The sequence below is a fragment of the Podarcis raffonei genome, chromosome Z, assembly GCF_027172205.1.
Source record: "Podarcis raffonei isolate rPodRaf1 chromosome Z, rPodRaf1.pri, whole genome shotgun sequence".
NCBI classification, from domain to species: Eukaryota; Metazoa; Chordata; class Lepidosauria; order Squamata; family Lacertidae; genus Podarcis; species Podarcis raffonei.
In genome coordinates, this window is record NC_070621.1 from 10241700 (window position 1) to 10256181 (window position 14482).

General features: G+C 44.8%; 1 protein-coding gene across 10 annotated transcripts in view; it reads right to left on the reverse strand.

Moving 5' to 3' along the window:
- Positions 1-14482, reverse strand: part of KCNT1 (potassium sodium-activated channel subfamily T member 1) — a 197047-nt gene that overhangs the window by 19510 nt on the left and 163055 nt on the right. For 9 of the 10 annotated variants that reach the window (XM_053374812.1, XM_053374819.1, XM_053374811.1 and 6 more), the window contains exons 19-23: positions 14241-14457; positions 8826-8931; positions 6935-7107; positions 5158-5229; positions 4578-4712 (exon numbers count right to left, since the gene is read on the reverse strand). In XM_053374812.1, coding sequence (XP_053230787.1) covers positions 4578-4712; positions 5158-5229; positions 6935-7107; positions 8826-8931; positions 14241-14457 — 703 coding nt within the window. The remainder of the gene's footprint in view (positions 1-4577; positions 4713-5157; positions 5230-6934; positions 7108-8825; positions 8932-14240; positions 14458-14482) is intronic. The other variant, XM_053374815.1, reaches the window with a different exon arrangement.

The following is a 14482-nucleotide window of genomic DNA, read 5'->3' on the forward strand; positions in this document are numbered from 1 at the left end:
CCCCATTTCATTTTTGTTGGATATAGAGATAGAGATGAATTCCTGGATGCCAAGATCCAAGTTTGGGGCAAGCAGTCTTTGGTAAGAGAACCCCCCAGAGATTTAAGGTCACAAAATATGCAGCAAAGTAAAGTGTGGAAGTATAGGCTGTTAGACCATTAAAATATGCTCTTCCAAGTAAATTCCAAGATTTCCTTCTCCTCCCAGTACAGCAAGAGACCGCATGTTTGGTAAGTTTAAAAATGGATTACTTACAAACTCTCCAAAGGTCAAATTTATGTGCTTTCCCTTACATCAGTCAGGAAAGCTGCACAGTAAGCAATACTTAGTTACAAAGTGGTAAATGTTTCTAGATTATTAGTATAAGAACTCAAGAGTGGCTCGTAAGAGCCACGTGGTTGAGCTGTAGCTGGAATTTCTCTTTTTTTTATTATTAAATATTTATTAGCATTTTCAAGAATTAAACAAGAACAAAAAATAAACAAAAAAATACATAACAAAATTAAACAACAAAAAAAGAAAAAATAGAAAAGAAACACATAAAATTATTCATACTTATTGTTCTTAACCTTATTTCTCAGACCTCCTCACACCTCCCCTTCTTGTATTCCAATTTAAATTATCAGTTCAGCAAGTCCTTAACTTATTTCTTTACCTTAATTTATACATTTATTCTAACATACCATTATTTTACTTTGCCTCTTTTTTCCATTTCCTCCATTTATTTTTTACAATCTTATTTTCAATTAATTTAAAAAAGAAGAAACCAATTTTACCTTATTAAAAACACACATCAATACTTATACCTCATTAATTGTTCTTAAACCTTTTTCCTAAAGTCGACCAAAATTTCCCTTCCACGATTTACCCAATTTCCTTACCACTAATTAAAAATGAAAAGAAAAACAAATTATCCTTATGTACCCTTTGGATCCCAACCTCCACCCGCCCTTTTTCCCGGTTCTAGTCCCCAACCAATGTCCATCAGTCTTTATGTTATTTATTTAGCCTGGAGACCTCACGTCCGAGGCCCTTTTATCTCTCTCAGTTCCTTTCTGCCGGTCTCTTTGATAGTCCTTAATGTTAAACCCCAAGTCTCGGAGGGGCTCCAGCCCAGCAGAATCCTTGTTGCTTCCAGCCAGTCTTCCATACTTGAACGCGAAGCCTATGGGGGGCTCCAACTCTTGTTTCAAATTTCTTACAGATCCAGATGTCCCCAAGGCTCCAGCTTTCACCTTCCGCAGATTTATAATCTCCCATTCAGACCAGGCTTTCCACATCCAATTTTTATTGTCCTTTTTTATCATCATGTCAGGCCTCATATTGTAACTCTCCTTTAACTCCTGCACATCTCCTGCTTCTCCTTCATTTTCTTCAAAGACAGCACCTTGCTCCATCATTTCTGCACTTTCAGTTTCATTTACTTGTTCAGTTAAGTAGGCTTCCTGTTTCAAGTCCTTATCAGGCTCAAAACTGTTGTTCACTGTCCAGTGTAGTAGTGTTATCTTTGTAGACATAACATTGTATTCATCTTTCAAGTTTCCCAAGAGAGCGAGTGTTCTATCCAGTTCTGCTTGAAATTTACGTGCTCCAGCCATTTTTGTAATGTAGTATCCCTATTACCCCTCTAGGGGGATTTTAGTTCCTTAATATTCCTTTCAGCTCAAAACCAAAAGTCCAGTTAATTTGTATCAGCCCTCGTTATTTTCAAATAAAACAACAAAAACAGCAGAAACAATGTTCTCTTTTTCCAGCTGGCAACTAGCTGACTCGCAGCTCTCTTGACAGCTGTCAAAATCTTCCTTGCAACAGACTTTCTCTTAGGACGTTCCCGGGTCTCGGGGGGGGGGTGAAATTTCAGTCCCCAAATTCTTTTTATCCTCCAGTAAATCCTTATAGTGTCAAAACCGTGAAATCAAGATCTTTTCACTAAGAAACAGGTTCTCTCGACCTTAGTTGCCCAGTCCTTTGCTTTAAATTGTTTACAAAGGGGGGGGGGTGACTTCCTTTTTAGCCCCTTCCCGCTTGTTCCAAATCCAGAATTAAGTTTTTTAACGTTCCAATCTCCGTATTACTCACGGGTTTATATTTTAGAGTCCAGTCGGTCTTGGAAGAAGTTGGCGCTCTCTGTCTATGGCTTGCGGCTTCACTCCGTAGGCGAGGGAGTACTCTCAGCACCACGCCTCACCCTGCCTCCGCTCCGAAGCCTTTAAAAAGGCTCCGGCGCGGATTGGGGGGGCGCAAATGGTGCCCGCCGAGTCTCTGTGTTCACAGGCATCCGCGCCTGTGATTTTAAGGGTCCCCGCTTCGCCGCAGCGGCCAGACCCAGACGCTACGGAGCCGATTCCCTCCGGAGCTCGGAGGGAATCCGCCATTAAACAATGGCGCCAACCCGGAAGTCCCCTGTAGCTGGAATTTCTCATGTAGACTGGGGGTGAACAAACGTTTGATTTCCTATTTTCCCCAAGGTAAAGGGAAGTGACCTCACTAAGCTTATTCTATGGTCTTAACCATGTATTAATTGCACTGAAGCATGTTGGTTATATGATGCTGATTATCCCACAACTTTAATTGCTACTCAGTTGGGAATTGCCAAGGAGGACAAAATAGTCTTGCCTCCCCCACCCTCAATCAAGTCCAGCTGAGAAACAGCCTTCCTATGGCTTTAAGAGCAGCAGATGCAGCTGGAAAGGGAGAAGAGGAATATGGGGGGGAGGGAATTATTTTAAGTTATGTGATCTTGTTGTTAAATTTGATCTGTTTATATAGCTTTTACGCATTGTAATTTTGCTGTTGTTTTGTAATTTAGTAATGTTTTTTTATTTTTTTGGGGGGTGGGACATGGGTGGCGCTGTGGGTTAAACCACAGAGCCTAGGACTTGCTGATCAGAAGGTCGGCGGTTCGAATCCTCGCGATGGGCTGAGCTCCCGTTGCTCGGTCCCTGCTCCTGCCAACCTAGCAGTTCGAATGCACATCAAAGTGCAAGTAGATAAATAGGTACCGCTCCAGCGGGAAGGTAAACGGCGTTTCCGTGCGCTGCTCTGGTTCACCAGAAGCGGCTTAGTCATGCTGGCACATGACCCGGAAGCTGTACGCTGGCTCCCTCGGCCAATAAAGCGAGATGAATGCCACAACTCCAGAGTCGGCCACAACTGGGCCTAATGGTCAGGGGTCCCTTTACCTTAATGATTTTTTTTAATTCTTAAGTGAATTTCTATTTAATTATTGTTGATATTATTGTGTAACTTTATGCCGTATTAATTACACCACATTGCTTTATGCCAGCTTCATGTGCATAGGATTGCTCCCAGTGGTGGGAATAGCTCAGGCTGCATGTCTGAGGACCAATTAAAATATGCTGTAACCTCTGAGCCTTTTTCCATTTAACTCTTGCCCTAGTTCTGTCACTGGACAGCTCAGCTGGTTAGAGTGTGGTGCCGATAATGCCAATGTTGCAGGTTCGAACCCCATACAGGACAACTGCCTATTCCTGCATTGCAGGGGGTTGGACTAGATGATCCTCAGGGTCTCTTCCAACTCTATAGCTCTATGATATTTTGTGTGTTATTTTTGTGTGCTATTATATTACTTTATTTTGTATAAGCTGCTTATTCTAAGTCATATTTTTAACTGTGACTTTTTTTTGCATTGGATCAGATTGTTATGAGTAATCTTTGCTGTGTATTTTGTTGCTTCTTCAGCTTGTAAACTGCCTTGTTTATCAATATATAGGTATATAGAAAGGCAGTATACAAATTTAAAGTGAAACAAAATGAAATGAAAATATGAGAACCCCACATTGCAATGTCTCGTGTATGTGGGGGGGGGGGCAAAACTGTCAATTTTTATTCTCTCCGTTTCTCATTTTTCCTGTCTTAAAATTCAGTTGTCCACATTTCTTCTGCAATTTGCATTAAAAAAAATGTTTATTCAGCATTACATGTGAATTTATCCTACTCAACACATTTCTGTATGCAGGCTTGACTAACAAAGGACGTATTTTCAAGGAATTTCCTTTGATATAATGCATTTTGCTATGTTATCTTCACTAATATAGGTGTTCTTGTGCACATTTCCTTGGCTGGTGAGTAGATGATAGCCTTATCACTGAATTTGTCCAGTGTTCTTTTAAAATCATCCAACCTGGACCCAGCTCTCCATTATGGGATGCAAGAGAAATAGTGGGAGTGGGGAACTGAATACAGCTTGCCAGGCCTCTCTATCTGGCCCTTAGAACTGTCCCCAGGCCACACTTTCCATTGGCCATGCTTGGCCCTCCAAGTGTGCTTTGCTTGGCTGGAATGTGTCCTTGGACTTTGACGATGCTGCTTGCTTGCTTGACTGGATGGAGGACTGAGAGGTGCGTGTAGCAACCAGCCCCCTGTACCAAAAGTAAAATTGGCATTCATTGCTCCACCCACTCTTCTCTCTGGCCCTGCCCACCACTGGCATGTGGCCCCCAGAAGATATCCAGAAGGAAATGCAGCCCTCAGGCTGAAAAGGGTTCCTCAACCTGGAGAAAGAGGGAAGATTATCATGGCCAGAGATGCTGAACCTTCAAAGCACTTTGCCTCACCTGAACATGGTTTGGACGTTGACGATGGTCTTGGCATCTGCCATGTAATCCTCTTCGGCGCTCATGGTGCTCTCCTTGTCCACCACCACCAAATTGTCAGCATAAATGATCCCACACTGCAGCAAGCTGTCGAGGCTAAAAGGTATTCCCCAAAACAAGTGACAATTAGGAGGCTGTTGGAAGGCGGGAGGGGTTAGGGTTAGCCAGCTTTGATGCTCGAAATGTCTCAGAAAATTATGCTCTTGGCAATTTGCTGACAATTTTTTCCTTATTGTTTTGAGATCACCCCATCCCAAATTGTTGCATTGGGCCAGCATGGGGAACACTGCCTCAGGACATAAAATTTAGGAATCAACTTAAGGAATGTACAAAGGCAGAACTGTTTTGTATGTTTATGGATCTGAGTATGAATTATTAGAGGGTGTTTTTTTTTTTAGCCCAACAAAATAAAACACCTCCAAGTTTCTGTCCCTCATGGTGGTGCCTTGGGGTTGTGCCTTGGGGCACTGAACCAAAAGAGACAGAGACAGGTGCAGGGAAGGAGAGAGAGAGAGAGAGAGAAAGGAAGGGGAAAGCTTACTTATCAATTGTGCCTTCCATATAATAGACCATTGGAAAACAGCAGATGGCTTCCAGGAAATGATGGTCAGGCCTGAAAAAGAGACACTCAGTTTCTCTTTTTTCCAATCTTAAGTCCAGTTTTCCACATCAGTCCGTGAATTCTTATTATGAAGAAGCACCCATGAAAATTCTTCAGCCTTTTAGTGTGAATTTCTCCTAATGGACCCATGCCTGCATGCAATTTCCCCTAAAATATACACATTTTGGCAAAGCAGCTTCCCATAATAAACTGCATGTTGGCATTCTATTTTCACGAATACGTGCACATTTATACACACTTTGCCACAGCATATGCATTTTTGTGCGCATCACTTGGCTGGAGAACTGCACTGCAAAATCCAGAGAAATGCGGATTTTGAAGGATGGCTGCAGTTTGATTCTTGCAATGTTTCAAAAAGTGTGAATTGGATAGGTCCACTTTGAAAGGCAAACTGAATTGAATTCCTTCCCGGCCCCCAACCACCAGCCTTGCTTTCTGGTGCTGTGCTGTCCAAATCTTTCACCCTTCTTGCCACTCTGACCATGATGACACCCCACCTTCAGTCTCTGCATAGGTCTCCTCTCCTTCCCTGGATCCTGTGCCAGCTCCTCATCCTTACTTTCGAAGTTGTACTTCTCCACTCTCACAATACACCTCCGCCTGTGACCTTTGCTGGTCACAGGCGCTGTAGCTCAGTGTTAGAGAGTTGGCACTTGGAAGGCCCCTGGTTCAAGTCCTGTCTTGTCCCCAAAGTGGGCTGTGAAAGATGCCCACCTGAAATTGTTGCTGCCAGTCAGTGTTTGCGCAATCATTTCCTAAGCTGCTCTAATACGTCAAGGACCACCACTCCCCACATGAACAGACCCAGATCCTGGTATTGCCATCTGAGGCATTTCTCTGTGTGCTGCCACCATGGAGAGGACTGGAGGGTGGCAACACAGAACAGGCCTTCCCAGCGGTAGCTCCCCAACTTGTGGAATGCTCTCCACAGTGAAGCTCGCTTGGTGCCATCTTCATTTTCAGATATGAGACATTCCTTTTTACCTGGGTGTTTGGCCCTTAATTTGAAGGTTTTCAATTACTTGTGGCCTCTTTTAGAAGGCAGGATCCATAAGACTGGCCTTTATTTGTTTAGGTGTTGTGTATGTGTGTGTGTGTGTCAGGTTCTATTTGTTGCTTTCATTGTAATTCGTCTTTGTAAATTGTATTAGTGTTTGTGCACTGTGCTTGTAAGTGACTTTTTTGAGTAAAGCAACTGTTATGTACTGAAGTTCTCACCCTGGGCCAGCAGGGGGATACTGTAGATAGTTTTCACTCAGGTCCACATATGCAAATAAGGGATCGAAAGTGACGTTCAGTGATTGAATAGTTACAGAAAGTTGTTACAGTTACGTTGTACTGGAGCTCTATATAAGCAGGCTGGCTGAACCCTTCAGTTCAGGTCTGGCCTATGAATAAACAAGAGCTGTTTGAAGAATCGCTGTGTCGTCTGATATGTTCACCCACAACTTAACAGCAACAGTATCATCACGTACAACACCAGCAGAAGCAGTCTGAGTAGGAAGAATTTCAGAGCAGAGCATACCACCATCTTTCTTAATCACTCTCTGAGCATCAGCTTTAGGTAGAGCCTTTCCCCTAAAAGCTTACTTTTCTATTTACAGGGAGTGTGTAGGGTGTGTGTGGGGGCTCTGATGTAGCACCAGTATATTTGTATATTTGTTGTATATATGAGCTGGAGCGGGGAAGTACTTACTTGTTGTCAAGCAACAGTACGATGGGGTTTAGCTCTTTCCGTGACCGGTAGTAGGCACGGAGAGGAACAATGAAGTTGTACAAGCCGTTCCCAGCCGTCTCTGCTGACACAATGATCAACTTGTTCTTAAAGCCGTAGGCTTTGGCGTCTTCATAACTGTTGTGCCTGCAGCCCTGGAAAGATGCCGGGAAATGTTTTATTTTACACTTCCTGGTTGGCGCTCAATAAAGGGCCAATGTCACCTATTCTCCCCATAAGAAGATAAGACCCAATTAGCCTAGCATCTAGTCTCACAGTAGACAACCAGATGCCCCAGTGGGAAACTTGCAGGTAGGACCCACTCACAAGAGGTTGTGGTCCTCCTGTGGCTTCCAGGAACTGGGATTAAGAAGCACTGCTGCCTCTGAGAATGGAGGGAGGGAGAATGTAGCCACCAAGGTTAAAAATCCTTCACAACAAGGTAATAAAAGCAGCCACAGCAAGCAGGGCAGTTGGTAAACTAGACCACTTTCCCAATAAAATTATCCTCCCTCCCACAGTAACCATTTCCAACTCTCCTGGATATGAAGGAGTCACAAAGGAACAGCCAACTGAGAGGATGAAATGAACAGGAAGATGGATGAAGTAGGAAGAAGAGAAGAGCCCCCACATGAACAAGATGGGGGCAGGGAAGCTGCTTAGATGCAAGAGCTGGGGGGGGGGAGAGGAGAGAAACAAAATCTCCAGCTGCTTCACTTTTATCAGCTGCCAATGTACCAGATGTTTCCACTTTATAGAGAAACCCTGCTGGCCATTCAAACAGTTCCTCCAGCATCAGAGACGTTTGTGTGGCTTTTTAGAAAGCCCAGCCCAGGTAGCAGCTTGTGTACATGTCTGCATCTCCAAAGCTCCCATTCCTACAAACCCCTGGACGTTTTGTTTAGCCTGGAGTAGCTAACCTCTTGCTCTCTAGACGCTGCTGAACTACAGCTCCCATCAGCCCTTGGCAGAATGGGCAAAAGTCACAGACGATGGGAGTTGTTAGTTCAGCAATATGCAGAGGGCCAGAGGTGAGGCCACCCTGATCTAGACCTTCTCATGCCTCTGATCATTGAGCATGCACTGCATGCACGCCTTTGCCACAGTAGGGACTAGAAACCTTAAGATAAAATAAAATTGGTGATTTTCAGGAAATATTTTCAGTCGCTGGTGTTTCTAAATTAACCTTCAAAGGTAAAGAGTAAAGGCACCCCTGACCATTAGGTCCAGTCATGACCGACTCTGGGGTTGCGGCGCTCATCTCTCTTCATTGGCCGAGGGAGCCGGCGTACAGCTTCCGGGTCATGTGGCCAGCAGGACTAAGCCGCTTGTGGCGAACCAGAGCAGCGCATGGAAACGCTGTTTACCTTCCCGCCGGAGCGGTACCTATTTATCTACTTGCACTTTGACGTGCTTTCGAACTGCTAGGTTGGCAGGAGCAAGGACTGAACAATGGGAGCTCACCCCGTTGCGGGGATTCGAACCACCGGCCTTCTGATCAGCAAGTCCTAGGCTCTGTGGTTTAACTCACAGTGCCTCCTGTGTCCCCTGTGCCACCCGTGTCCCCTATGAACCTTGGTGCCCCACAAAAGGGTAGAAAAAGAAAGAACCTGTTCAGAAATGCATGCCTTCTAATATGAAGTGGCCCCAAACTGGGACACCCTTTTCTGGGGTCGCACTCCTTCACAAGTCATGCAACACAAGATCCCCCAGTGCTTTTTTTGGGCACAGCACCCAAAAAGGAGTGTTTTGGGCTGCCATGTCCAAAAAAATGTGCAACCCTAAGTTGTGCAAGATTACAGTGGGCATTTGGGCTGCTGTCCTCTCACAAGAAGGGACAGTTGATAGATATGGAAATGTGACAGGTCCTTACCTTATCCAAGCGCAAGCAACAGAATGGAGCTTTAACGGGCAAAAGGTGGCATAATGTGGGAGAACTTCCAATGTAGGGAGAGTTGGGAGGGTAGCCTTTCACATACCTGTAGAACAAGGGGGAAGTGGTCAGGATTCGGCCCACCATTTTGTTTTTTGTGGTTTTCCATTTCCACACACAATGCCCCTTGCAATGGGGGAATTCCAGGAAATGTAAAATGGTTGCAGCAAGCCCAACAGCATACTCTCCAACATTTATCCAATGAAAATAGGGACATCCTATTCCATAATAAAATAAATACTAATAATTTTACTATTTATACCCGAACCATCCGACTGGGTTGCCCCAGACACTCTGGGTGGCTTCCAACATATATAAAAGCACAAGAAAACATTAAACATTTAAAAATTTCCCTATACGTGGCTGCCTTCAGATGGCTTGGGGGGGTTCAGGTAACTCCATACCCTCCAACATTTCTCTGATGAAAATAAGGACATCCGACAACACCTTACAACATTTCTCAGATGAAAATAAGGAAAAGCAGGACATTCCGAGATCAAATCCAGACCAGGATTTCAGAATACTTTGAGTCCACCCCAGGCAGTCCCTAAGGTACCCCTGACCTAAGTTGTCCAGGCCTTTGTAAATTTATACAAGGACCTTGAGCCTGGCTTGGTAGTAGATGGGCAGCTAATACGGATGCTTTAACAATTGCATCACATGCTGTCAGTCAGATGCCCCCACCAGCGTTCTGGCCACTGCATTCTGCATGAGCTGTGGCTTCGAAACCAGGCCCTAGGGCAGCCCCACAGACAGTGCATTGCAGTAACCAAGCCTTGAAGTTTCCAAGGCATGGACTACAGTGTTCAAGCAAGGCTATTGTATATAGTAGATGCATTTGATGAACACTTTATCCTAATGTATGCATTACTGGATGCATTTTATGTCTGGAGCATCACAAAATAAGGAGAAATGCAAACTTCAAGAGAGAGCTGCATTTCAGGTTATGTGTTGGAACCACAAATTAGGTAGATTCACATCACACTGTGCAATAAATTGAATTTCCTTCCCCATCCTCTATCCCATGGGTAGGCAAACTAAGGCCTGGGGACCCGGGTGGTCCTGGAATCAGCGTTTTTGGCATGAGTAGAATGTGTCCTTTTATTTAAAATGCATCTCTGGGTTATTTGTGGGGCATAGGAATTCATTCATTTCTTTTTCTTCAAAATATAGTCCAGGCCCCCACAATGTCTGAGGAACAGTGGACCGGCCCCCTGCTGAAAAAGTTTGCTGACCCCTGCTATCCTCAACCACTTTCTGCCACCTGCATGCACATACTTTCTAAGTGTCCCTATTTTCCAGGGACAGTCCTGGAATCACAGAAGCCATTTTGGTTTCTGATTTGATCCTGGAATGTCCCAGTTTGCCTTTTCCATTCCCTCCATGTCTCAGAGAACAATTAAAAGTGGTGTGTTTGTTTGTGTATCTTTGTGTGTAGGTGCAAACACTGAGTCCTGTTTATACTGAAAATAAAATTCCTGCACCAAATGAAGGAAATGGTGAAGCAATCCCTGCAATTTTGAAGCGGAAGGCCAACAATCCACTTTAAATTGTTTCATTGCGATGGTTCAGCAGTGACTCATTTCTTAGGAAACATTTGGAGTGTTTATTCCTTTACTGTAAATGGAGTCTTGCTCTGTCTACTCAGAAGTAAGTCCCACTGTAATCAATGGAGCTCACTCCGAAATAACTGTGTAAAGACCCGGCAACCTTACACCACAACCCAAAATATTTTTTACTCAGAACTAAGTCCCACTTAGTTCAATATGATTTTCTCTCTTGTATGTTCCTCATTATTCTCAGTTTCCATTCTTATTCTTATTCTTATTTCTCACCTTTTTCCTTGACAGGGACTCAAGGCAAAAAAAAATTTCATTCTGTTTATCTATTGAAGGTGCTGTACATGACTCCTTCCCTCAAACATTTTTTTCTTTACAACACTTCTGTGAGATAGGTTTGGCAGAAAGGTTGTAACTGGCTCATGGTGACTGATGTACCGTATTTTTCGCTCGATAACACGCACCTGACCATAACACGCACATAGTTTTTAGAGGAGGAAAACAAGAAAAAAAAATTCTGAATGAAACAGTGGATGTATCATTTTTGTGCTTCATGCTGCGGCCACAGACATGTGATTTGACGGTGAGTTTGGGGTAGCCCAATGCAAAGATCCTGAGGATCCATGTGGATCCATGCTTTGTAACCACGTTTTTGCACCATTGCAGCCCCAGGCAACAGTGGGTGCGTGATTTTTTTGGTGCAGGCTGTAGCCATGGACATGCTATGTGATCTGATGGTGAATTTGGGGTGACCCAATGCAAAGATCCTGAGGATCCATGTGGATCCATGCTTTGTAACCACGTTTTTGTACCATTGCAGCCGCAGGCAACAGTGGGTGCGTGATTTTTTTGGTGCAGGCTGTAGCCATGGACATGCTATGTGATCTGATGGTGAATTTGGGGTGACCCAATGCAAAGATCCTGAGGATCCATGTGGATCCATGCTTTGTAACCACGTTTTTGCACCATTGCAGCCCTGTTTTTGCCTCAGATCATTGCTATGTGATCTGATGGTGAATTTGGGGTGACTCAATGCAAAGATCCTGAGGATCCATGTGGATCCATGATTGGAACCACGTTTTAAGTACGGAGAGAAGGAAAAACATAGAAGCGACAAGGAGAGGGGTGTGCAGAGAAGCAGCTGGCTAAGAATGCAGGAGAGGGGTTTTACCGGAGGGAGGAAAGGAAGGCAAAAGTCCCCCCCCCCACACAAGCCAACCAGCTCTCTTTCTCCCCCCCCCCCAACCTGCATGTTGCCTTCGAGTCCCAGACGCACGGAGAGGAATTAGAAGGAAGGACGCTCTGCTTGCCTGGAGGGGAGGGGTTTTCTCTGCTCTTTGTTCCGTTTGAGCAAACACAGTAAGGAAACAGAAGCGGGTGGGCAGTAAGACCCTGAGGCAGAATGCAGGAAAGCAGCAGCTTCCTCCTTTCCTCCCTTCTCCGGACGATTTGATATTTGCCTGATTTTTGCCTTCACTCGCGCTTGTCAGCTCCAGGGACCACACATTCGCTCAATAACACGCACAGACATTTCCCCTTACTTTTTAGGAGAAAAAATCTGCGTGTAATAGAGGGAAAAATACGGTAGATGTGCAGACGATGTATTTAGGTGTGAGGAGACCAAACTTGTGAGAAGCTTCCTGATGAAGAATAGAACGTCCCTATTTCCATCTGAGAAATGTTGGAGGGGCTACAAAAGTCTGTGTGTATGGTAGGGTTGCCATACACCCGGAATTTCCTGGACACATTCGGCCCTTGTCAGCAGTGTCGTTTTTGCTGATTTTGCTTCGAAATAGCTGGAAAGCATCCAGTTTTTTGTGATTTTGCAAAAATCTAATTAGATTTTGGGCAAAACAAAAAGAAGCTCAACAACTTTTCTGTCTGGATTTTCGCATTTTGAAACATGGCAACCCTAGTGTTTTTGGTGTTGTCGTTTTTTGAAGTGGGGGGAAGAGACATTTAACTCAGCCCCATACTGATTTTGCAAAGCATTTATGGAGTGGAGGAGACTCTTGAGAGTCCCATGGACTGCAAGAAGATCAAACCTCTCCATTCTGAAGGAAATCAGCCCTGAGTGCTCACTGGAAAGACGGATCGTGAAGCTGAGGCTCCAATACTTTGGCCACCTCATGAGAAGAGAAGACTCCCTGGAAAAGACCCTGATGTTGGGAAAGATGGAGGGCACAAGGAGAAGGGGACGACAGAGGACAAGATGGTTGGGCAGTGTTCTCGAAGCTACCAGCATGAGTTTGACCAAACTCCGGGAGGCAGTGGAAGACAAGAGTGCCTGGCATGCTCTGGTCCATGGGGCCACGAAGAGTCGGACACGACTAAACGTCTAAACAACAATAGCAATTTAGCTATTACAAATGTGTCCGGAAGATGGCACTGTGGTGCCACTTTAAGAAAACCATGGCAAAGTCCTTCACCTCCTGCTTGCTCTAGTGAGATCTAGGCAGAAAGGAATGGAATAGAAAGCATGCCACCCAGGAACAGAGCTGAAATGGAGCAGAAAACTGTTAATGGGAGGCTAATTTATGCAAATGGCCCATTAAGTGCAGGAAATAACAATAAATTTGCACGGCAGTGCTTCCACAGAACAGCAAGTTGGCATCTTGCTGGGTCCTTTAATACCCAGAACACCATCCTGGAGGCACTTTCCACTCTGCTGCACTCTAAAAGCCACCCCATTTGTTGTGTGTGTGTGTGTGTGTGTCTTGGAAGCAGCATGGCTCTAATCTTGGCATTTCAGCAGAGGGATGCAGCAAACGTCCACCAGGACTTGAGAACACCCTGGTCCCAGGTTAAGAACTGTAAGGCAGGGCTGGACTGAATGATTAAAACATACAGTATACTGGCAAGCTTCTGCAATTCTCCGGCCTTTGTCATAGCATCCTGGCATGTTCCTTATGGAGGAATTAAGCGAAGCTGTTGTGCCCCCTGGCGGGTCATGCGCTTCAATGCATTTTAATGCTGCCCAGCTAGCTAGAATGGCCCTTTGTAGGGCGCAAGGGGAAGATAAGAGGAAGACAAAGGGTGACATAAGCTAATGGTCTAGAATTCCCCAGGATTAAAATTCCCATGCGTATAAAAAACTAATGTATCAGAAAGAAAGCTAGGCTAAATGCTGCCTTCCTGACATGCTAATTGCCCAAGTGTGGGGAGCTATTTAATAAAAAAATGGGAGGGGGGGCATACAATCTGTCCAGTCGTCTAATGTTAGATTAGCCTCAACCAGAGCCAGGGCCTTCTCAACACTGGCTCCAGCCTGGTGGAACGCTCTGCCTCATGAGACCAGGGCCCCGCAGGATCTGATTTCTTTCCGCAGGGCCTGTAAGACAGAGTTGTTCCGCCTGGCCTTTGGCTTAGAATCAGCTTGATTCCCTCCTCCTCTTTCTTTTTCCTTTCTCCTCCTGTGAAGAGGCTGCATCCTAACGTTTTAATGATCTATTCTAATCTTTTTAAAATTGTATTTTAATCAACTTGTTTTTATTATTGGTTGTTAGCCGCCCTGAGCCCAGTCTTGGCTGGGGAGGGCTGGGCATAAATAAAATATTATTATTATTATTATTATTACTGTGGTGCAGTCCAAGAGCCAGATTTACTACTCTGCCACCTGCAACCAACCCTAAGAAATATATTTCATTTGTTTGTTGTTAAATGTCTATACTGGATCAGAGGATCACAGGGCAGTTTAACAACACAGAAATACATATCATAGCAACAAACAAGAAAAATACTCCCTCACGCACACACAGTTTAAAAGGCCATAGATATGAACTAACAGCTCACTGACTCGATAACAGTGAGTCCTTCATCATCCGACTGAGTCATCTCGTCCTCGGACTGGTCACTCAGCATGTCACACGGCAAGAGGGAGGAACTGTCGGCCACCTCTAGGACAGGGGCAATACTGGGCCTCCTTTTCCCAGAGCCATTTTCCGCTGGCAAGGTGAGCTTGCTGTTGTTGATGGGGCGGCACTCTGTGTTCTGCAGATCCATGGCCACCGTGCCTGTGGGGACAGAGGGAAGAGGCAG